Source organism: Eretmochelys imbricata, chromosome 23 (assembly GCF_965152235.1).
Source record: "Eretmochelys imbricata isolate rEreImb1 chromosome 23, rEreImb1.hap1, whole genome shotgun sequence".
Lineage (NCBI taxonomy): Eukaryota > Metazoa > Chordata > Testudines > Cheloniidae > Eretmochelys > Eretmochelys imbricata.
The window spans coordinates 49,877-58,139 of record NC_135594.1 but is presented as its reverse complement, the minus strand read 5'-3'; the positions used below and the strand labels follow the sequence as shown (position 1 = coordinate 58,139).

Genomic DNA, 8,263 nt, shown 5'->3' with positions numbered 1-8,263 from the left:
GCCATTCTTATGTTCTTAACCTGCTGAACAAAGCCTGTCTTTTTCTCAGGCATTTAGGGAAGAAATGGAGAGGTGGTTTGAGGAGTATTATTTATATTATGCCTGCCATGAGTGGTTACTGTTGGATTTTTATTTATGACAGTGGATGTGCAGTCCATTGTATGTAATTTGTACTTTTCTGTTACTGTACATTCTGGTATTGTTGGACATGCATAGGCTGCAGTCAGAATCAGGGCCTCATTGTGTTACGTGCTGTATCACTCACAGACATGGGCAACAAAATGGAAGAACGTAAAATCAAATGTAATGTGAAAAAGAATGTTAATTTGGGCTGCTCATAAAATGTCTCCTAAACAAAGTGTGTGGAGAGAAAGATTACTTTTACCTCTGGATGCTTCAGGTTCCTGTAAATGAATAGATTCTATGTAATCCCTAGCATTCAATTCTTTTTTTCCCTAGTATTTAGCTCACTTGGTACCACCATTGTCCAACATTTCCTTCTAACTTGTAAGGCAGGACAAGTCACCTCCAAAGCCATCATTAATGCTTGTCCGTGAAGAGCTAGTCCTGGAGGAGTGGTAATTGATTCTCAAGATCAGTCCCCACAAATAGCAGACCTCCCTACAGTCTTATCACACCTCTGTTAACCTCAGAGAGCAATGCACTTTTGCTTTACAATCAGGCCTATGAGTTCTTATGATAAGATAACCAGATCAAGTGAGCTAAGAATTTTAATGGCTTAGCTCAGCAGATTCCCAGACTTACATTATCAATTAAGTCATTTCAGTAATGCCTAGAATTGCATGTCTGATTTATTCAGGAGCCATAATTATAACAAATGTTTAGATATAAATGGTCTTTCAAAAATTTTGTTATTAAAATGGCTTTATCTGGATTTCTTGTTTTCTCCTTTAGGTTTGCTATCTTTCTTACAATGGAAAGGCTGGCTATCTATCTATTGGTTATTAGCACTGCTGTGAAGGCTATGATGTGTCCAAAACGGTGTATGTGTCAAAACCTGTCTCCATCCTTCACCATCCTCTGTACGAAGACTGGGCTTCTCTTTGTGCCCCCCAGCATTGACAGGAGAACAGCAGAACTAAGATTAATGGATAACTTCATCACCACACTTAGAAGAAAGGATTTTGCAAACATGACAAATCTTATTCACTTGACACTATCAAGAAATACAATAAGTCAAATCATGCCTTATGCGTTTTTTGATCTTAAAGGCCTTCATGCATTACATTTGGATAGTAACAGACTGACTTGTATCAATGAGGATAATTTCAAAGGTTTAATTAATCTTCGCCACTTAATACTCAGTAACAATCAATTGAATTATATTTCTCCTGGATCTTTAGATGACTTTATTGAAACACTTGAGGACCTGGATCTATCATATAATAATCTTGTTAATATTCCTTGGGATACAATTGGAAAGCTTTCTAATGTCAATACAATCAGTTTGGATCACAACCTCATTGAGTTTGTTCCAGAAGGAATCTTCTCAAACCTTCACAAACTTGCTCGATTAGACATGACATCCAACAAATTGAAAAAAATTCCCCCTGACCCCCTGTTCTCCAGAATCCCTGTGTATGCTAAATCTAAAGGGTCTCCATTGTCCTCTCTGGTGCTTAGCTTTGGAGGGAATCCTCTACACTGCAACTGTGAATTAGTGTGGTTGAGACGCCTTACCAGAGAAGATGATCTAGAAACATGTGCCTCACCACTGGAATTGATGGGCAAGTACTTTTGGTCCATTAAAGAGGGGGAGTTTGTCTGTGAACCTCCAATGATAACACATCGAACGCCAAAACTCGTGGTTATGGAGGGACAGAGTGTCTCTTTGAAGTGCAAAGCGGTCGGTGACCCGGATCCCTATGTTCGCTGGATCTCCCCCGAGGGGAAGTTGGTCTCCAATACATCTAGGACAATTTCCTATGAGAATGGAACTCTGGATATTTTAACTACTACTTTGACAGAAAAAGGTACATTTACTTGTATAGCATCAAATGCTGCAGGAGAATCTACGGCTCCTGTTGAACTTGTTGTTAATCCTTATCCTCATCTTGCTAACAGTACCAACTGTGAGAAAGATGCTGAGTCTGGGCCTTCAGACATTCTTATATCTGCTAAGTCAAGTTTCCCTAATGAAACTAAAGCTCAGCAGGAGAAGAAGGTTGTGGTTGCTGAGCTGACCTCATCCTCTGCTCTCATACAGTGGCCTTCCCAGCATCATATTCCTGGAATACGAATGTACCAGATTCAGTATAACAGCTCTTCTGATGATATACTAGTTTACAGGTAATCCTATTCACATAGTAGTTCAATTGTCATTGTGAACTAACAGATGGGAATAAGAGAAAATGATTGTATATTTAAAATTCTCTGATGTAATGCCAGGTATGTTGCAGGCATTAACTGTTTAATGAAGGGAGCTATGGGAAATGCCTTTCATAGCCTGTTTTTCATTTGGTGTCTCCTGTTACTGAGGAATTATAATAAATATTACTAATAATGCATTACCTTCTACGGTGCTACCTATCCAAGCATCTCCAAACACTTCATAGACAGGAATTAAGCTTTACAATCTAACAACCAGTGTGAGGTTGGTGAGTATTATCCACATTTTCTAAATGATATAGAGAGAGGTGAAGTGGCTTTCCCAAGTTCTCACAGGTCTGTGACAGAGTAAGGAATTACAACCCAGAGCTTCCAACTCCTGGGCATGGCCATGGACCAATTTCATGAGCTTTAGGAGAGTTACTTGCATCAAAATGGCTCCCGAGATTTAGAAACACTTCAGTTAACTTGTTAATGCAGTGACTTTGAATCACAGGAATGGTGACTTTTTGCATATGGATAACATTGAATTCATCTGTATTTTTAAGCAAAAGATCAGTGAAAAATTATTTACATTTTATGCTAACTAAACGTATATGATTCATCTAAAAATATAGGGAAAGAGGAAATATTCAGAATACTAATTGTAGGAGCTTGCATTATGTATCTGTATTATATATACTATAAATGTACTCGTGAAGATATATATTTCTAATTTTTTGTATCATACACATTATGGCATATGCCCCTAATCAGTTTCCATCATTGCATATTTAATTTATACTACTATTTTGGGGATGCACTGGGCCAAATTCAACAGTGTAAACTGCACATGTAGTTGAAATGGTAATATAGTGTATTTTGCACCGATCTGGCATTTAGAGGCTCAGAAATAGAATCATAGAATATCAGGGTCGGAAGGGACCTCAGGAGGTCATCTAGTCCAACCCCTGCTCAAAGCAGGACCAATCCCCAATTAAATCATCCCAGCCAGGGCTTTGTCAAGCCTGACCTTAAAAACTTCTAAGGAAGGAGATTCTACCACCTCCCTAGGTAACGCATTCCAGTGTTTCACCACCCTCCTAGTGAAAAAGTTTTTCCTAATATCCAACCTAAACCTCCCCCACTGCAACTTGAGACCATTACTCCTTGTCCTGTCCTCTTCTACCACTGAGAATAGTCTAGAACCATCCTCTCTGGAACCACCTCTCAGGTAGTTGAAAGCAGCTATCAAATCCCCCCTCATTCTTCTCTTCTGCAGACTAAACAATCCCAGTTCCCTCAGCCTCTCCTCATAAGTCATGTGTTCCAGACCCCTAATCATTTTTCTTGCCCTTCGCTGGACTCTTTCCAATTTATCCACATCCTTCTTGTAGTGTGGGGCCCAAAACTGGACACAGTACTCCAGATGAGGCCTCACCAATGTCGAATAGAGGGGGACAATCACGTCCCTCTATCTGCTCACTATGCCCCTACTTATACATCCCAAAATGCCATTGGCCTTCTTGGCAACAAGGGCACACTGCTGACTCATATCCAGCTTCTCGTCCACTGTCACCCCTAGGTCCTTTTCCGCAGAATTGCTGCCTAGCCATTTGGTCCCTAGTCTGTAGCTATGCATTGGGTTCTTCCGTCCTAAGTGCAAGACCCTGCACTTATCCTTATTGAACCTCATCAGATTTCTTTTGGCCCAATCCTCCAGTTTGTCTAGGTCCCTCTGTATCCTATCCCTGCCCTCCAGCGTATCTACCACTCCTCCCAGTTTAGTATCATCCGCAAATTTGCTGAGAGTGCAATCCATACCATCCTCCAGATCATTTATGAAGATATTGAACAAAACTGGCCCCAGGACCGACCCCTGGGGCACTCCACTTGACACCGGCTGCCAACTAGACATGGAGCCATTGATCACTACCCGTTGAGCCCGACAATCTAGCCAACTTTCTACCCACCTTATAGTGCATTCACCCAGCCCATACTTCTTTAACTTGCTGACAAGAATACTGTGGGAGACGGTGTCAAAAGCTTTGTTAAAGTCAAGAAATAATACATCCACTGCTTTCCCTTCATCCACAGAACCAGTAATCTCATCATAAAAGGCGACTAGATTAGTCAGGCATGACCTTCCCTTGGTGAATCCATGCTGACTGTTCCTGATCACTTTCCTCTCATGTAAGTGCTTCAGAATTGATTCTTTGAGGACCTGCTCCATGATTTTTCCAGGGACTGAGGTGAGGCTGACTGGCCTGTAGTTCCCAGGATCCTCCATCTTCCCTTTTTTAAAGATTGGCACTACATTAGCCTTTTTCCAGTCATCTGGGACTTCCCCCTTTCGCCATGAGTTTTCAAAGATAATGGCCAATCGATCTGCAATCACAGCCGCCAATTCCTTTAGCACTCTCGGATGCAACTCGTCCGGCCCCATGGACTTGTGCACGTCCAGCTTTTCTAAATAGTCCCTAACCACCTCTTTCTCCACAGAGGGCTGGCCATCTATTCCCCATGTTGTGATGCCCAGCGCAGCAGTCTGGGAGCTGACCTTGTTAGTGAAGACAGAGGCAAAAAAAGCATTGAGTACATTAGCTTTTTCCACATCCTCTGTCACTAGGTTGCCTCCCTCATTCATTAAGGGGCCCACACTTTCCTTGGCCTTCTTCTTGTTGCCAACATACCTGAAGAAACCCTTCTTGTTACTCTTGACATCTCTTGCTAGCTGCAGCTCCAGGTGCGATTTGGCCCTCCTGATTTCATTCCTACACGGCCGAGCAATATTTTTATACTCTTCCCTGGTCATATGTCCAACCTTCCACTTCTTGTAAGCTTCTTTTTTATGTTTAAGATCCACTAGGATTTCACCGTTAAGCCAAGCTGGTCGCCTGCCATATTTACTATTCTTTCGACACATCGGGATGGTTTGTCCCTGTAACCTCAACAGGGATTCCTTGAAATACAGCCAGCTCTCCTGGACTCCTTTCCCCTTCATGTTAGTCCCCCAAGGGATCCTACCCATCCGTTCCCTGAGGGAGTCGAAGTCTGCTTTCCTGAGTCCAGGGTCCGTATCCTGCTGCTTACCTTTCTTCCCTGTGTCAGGATCCTGAACTCAACCAACTCATGGTCACTGCCTCCCAGATTCCCATCCACTTTTGCTTCCCCTACTAATTCTTCCCGGTTTGTGAGCAGCAGATTAAGAAAAGCTCCCCCCCAGTTGGCTCCTCTAGCACTTGCACCAGGAAATTGTCCCCTACGCTTTCCAAAAACTTCCTGGATTGTCTATGCACCGCTGTATTGCTCTCCCAGCAGATATCAGGAAAATTAAAAAGAAAAGGAGTACTTGTGGCACCTTAGAGACTAACCAATTTATTTGAGCATGAGCTTTCGTGAGCTACAGCTCACTTCATCCGATGAAGTGAGCTGTAGCTCATGAAAGCTCATGCTCAAATAAATTGGTTAGTCGCTAAGGTGCCACAAGTACTCCTTTTCTTTTTTGCGAATACAGACTAACACGGCTGTTACTCTGAAACAGGAAAATTAAAGTCACCCATGAGAACCAGGGCGTGCGATCTAGTAGCTTCTGCGAGCTGCCGGAAGAAAGCCTCATCCACCTCATCCCCCTGGTCCGGTGGTCTATAGCAGACTCCCACCACTACATCACTCTTGTTGCTCACACTTCTAAACTTAATCCAGAGACACTCAGCTTTTTCTGCAGTTTCATACCGGAGCTCTGAGCAGTCATACTGCTCCCTTACATACAGTGCTACTCCCCTACCTTTTCTGCCCTGCCTGTCCTTCCTGAACAGTTTATAACCATCCTTGACAGTACTCCAGTCATGTGAGTTATCCCACCAAGTCTCTGTTATTCCAATCACGTCATAATTCCTTGACATCACCAGGACCTCCAGTTCTCCCTGCTTGTTTCCAAGGCTTTGTGCATTCGTATATAAGCACTTGAGATAACCTGGGAGGGGGGCGGGGGGAGCATTTGTAAAACTTGCTTGGCTTAACTATTTGACCTCCATAGATTTTGATGGGCATCATGCAGATTGTGTGTGTTACTGCTCCCATTTCCAGTATGTGGTCTGTCATTCTGTTTATAGTCCTTGCAAATAAACTGGGAAGATTATAGTTGAATCAGGAACTAGCAATTGAGTATATCAATCAGTATTCCATTCTGTAGGTTCCAGAAGGATGACAACATTTCTAAAAATAATGGTCCTGATTCTCCTCTCTCACCAGTTTTCCCATATTATAATGCCTTTGATTTCAATTGAGTTATTCCCAGTTTATAACAGTGTAAGTGAGAAGAAAATCAGGTCCAGTAGATTTAAAAATAGACTGGATAATGCTACAGAAAATATATTACAGGCAACAGAGCTACACCGAAAAGGGTATGGGATAGGTGCTGCAATGGGACTTTCTGTATCTCTAATTTCTGCTATTCTAACATAGGCCCATCAGAAACCTAATGTTTGTTTTTCTTTTAAATATAAATAACTATTTTTACAAGTCCTTGAGGTAAGGTTTACAGGTGGAATTTTAGGACTTGCACTCCTAAATCACCTAGATCTTTTAAAGATCTCAGTCTAAGACGCTTATCTTCATAAAACATTTTCTAGCCCTGTGAAGACAGTAAACATTCTGCTGTTGTCATGTCCTGATGTACAATGCAAATGTTTTTCTGCATCATTTGTCATGGCTCATAGGTAGAAAGGTGTAAACTCAAGCTAAGGTTCAATATTATTAATGGCTTTACTCAGCTCTGAGTAGATCATCCAGAGAGGAATGTTGCTGAAAACATTTCCTCAAATGTCTAGTTCTTGCAGGGACCACAGCATGCGAATATCTGTCAGCTTGTATTGCTTATTTATTCTCTTTGTGCCTTGATGAAAACCTACCGCTGAGTTCTAGGAAAATCCAGTTTTTGAAAAATGGAGAGCAGTGTACTCCATGCCGAGAAGTTTTAGTGCTTCGTTTCATGAGAAAAATAGTGGCATGAAATATGAACCCCAAACCATGAAGTAAATTACAGATAATCAGAGTAAAAACTATAAGAAGTTGGTTAGCTTCAGTGGGGCACAGGGCAAATTTTGGCCTAAAGTTCATTAAAAAAGTGTGTTACTCTTAGACAAGGGCTGCAGTTAGGAGTTGTTTGGGCGATTATTTGTATCATACATTATAATGATTAGGGAAAGACCTGTAAGAACTGACAGAGTGCAGATTAGCACTGTCACTGGATAGGCCTAAATCCCCGGTAAATAAGTATCTTTCCTTCACACTTCTACTTTATGGTTAGTGCTAATTTTAGTAAGGGGTAAAAGTATATCTGCTGCTGACTAGCTAACATCAGCTCTTGAATCTGTGAAACACTGAACACTGTGAGCTGAATTTTTTGCAAAAAGTTCCCTTTGGGATACAAAAGCCATTTTACACCCTTCTTCATCTCCTGGAATAATGGCAAGTTAGATATTATAACATATTCCAAAACAATGGGGACAATTTTAAATTATGCCTATTGAACTTTCTAAATCTTTATAAATTTACAAATGACTCATACAATCTCTTTAATAAGACCATCTGAAAACAGCTAAATCAATTGGTGCTACTAGATGGCCGTGTTCCTAGACAACAATTCTTTGGAAGAAAGTTTTTAAAAACGTCTTCGCACATTCCTTTCACATTTCAGAACCCAGATCTCTGTAAATTGAGAGGCTCAGTTTGGCAACAAAGCTATAATAGAAATTATGTTTCAAATCACAGAGCAATACTAAAATATAATAATCTGTAGTATAATAGGCTTCTTAAAGATTGAAGTTCAGCTCCCACAGCGAGTAACCAGCGAATATAGATTCTTAACAGAAGTGTTCTACTGAATTGACAAGGACTAGTAATTGTGCTTTAATTTGGTATGTGTGGTTAT

At 41.2% G+C, this 8,263-nt stretch overlaps 1 protein-coding gene across 1 annotated transcript in view; it reads left to right on the top strand.

Moving 5' to 3' along the window:
• Positions 1-934: 934 nt before the first annotated feature.
• The window catches only part of LOC144279092 (leucine-rich repeat and fibronectin type III domain-containing protein 1-like protein), a 28,554-nt gene continuing 21,225 nt past the window's right edge, over positions 935-8,263 (top strand). Inside the window, exon 1 of the mRNA XM_077840534.1 lies at positions 935-2,310. Within this exon, the coding sequence (XP_077696660.1) occupies positions 935-2,310 (1,376 nt within the window). The remainder of the gene's footprint in view (positions 2,311-8,263) is intronic.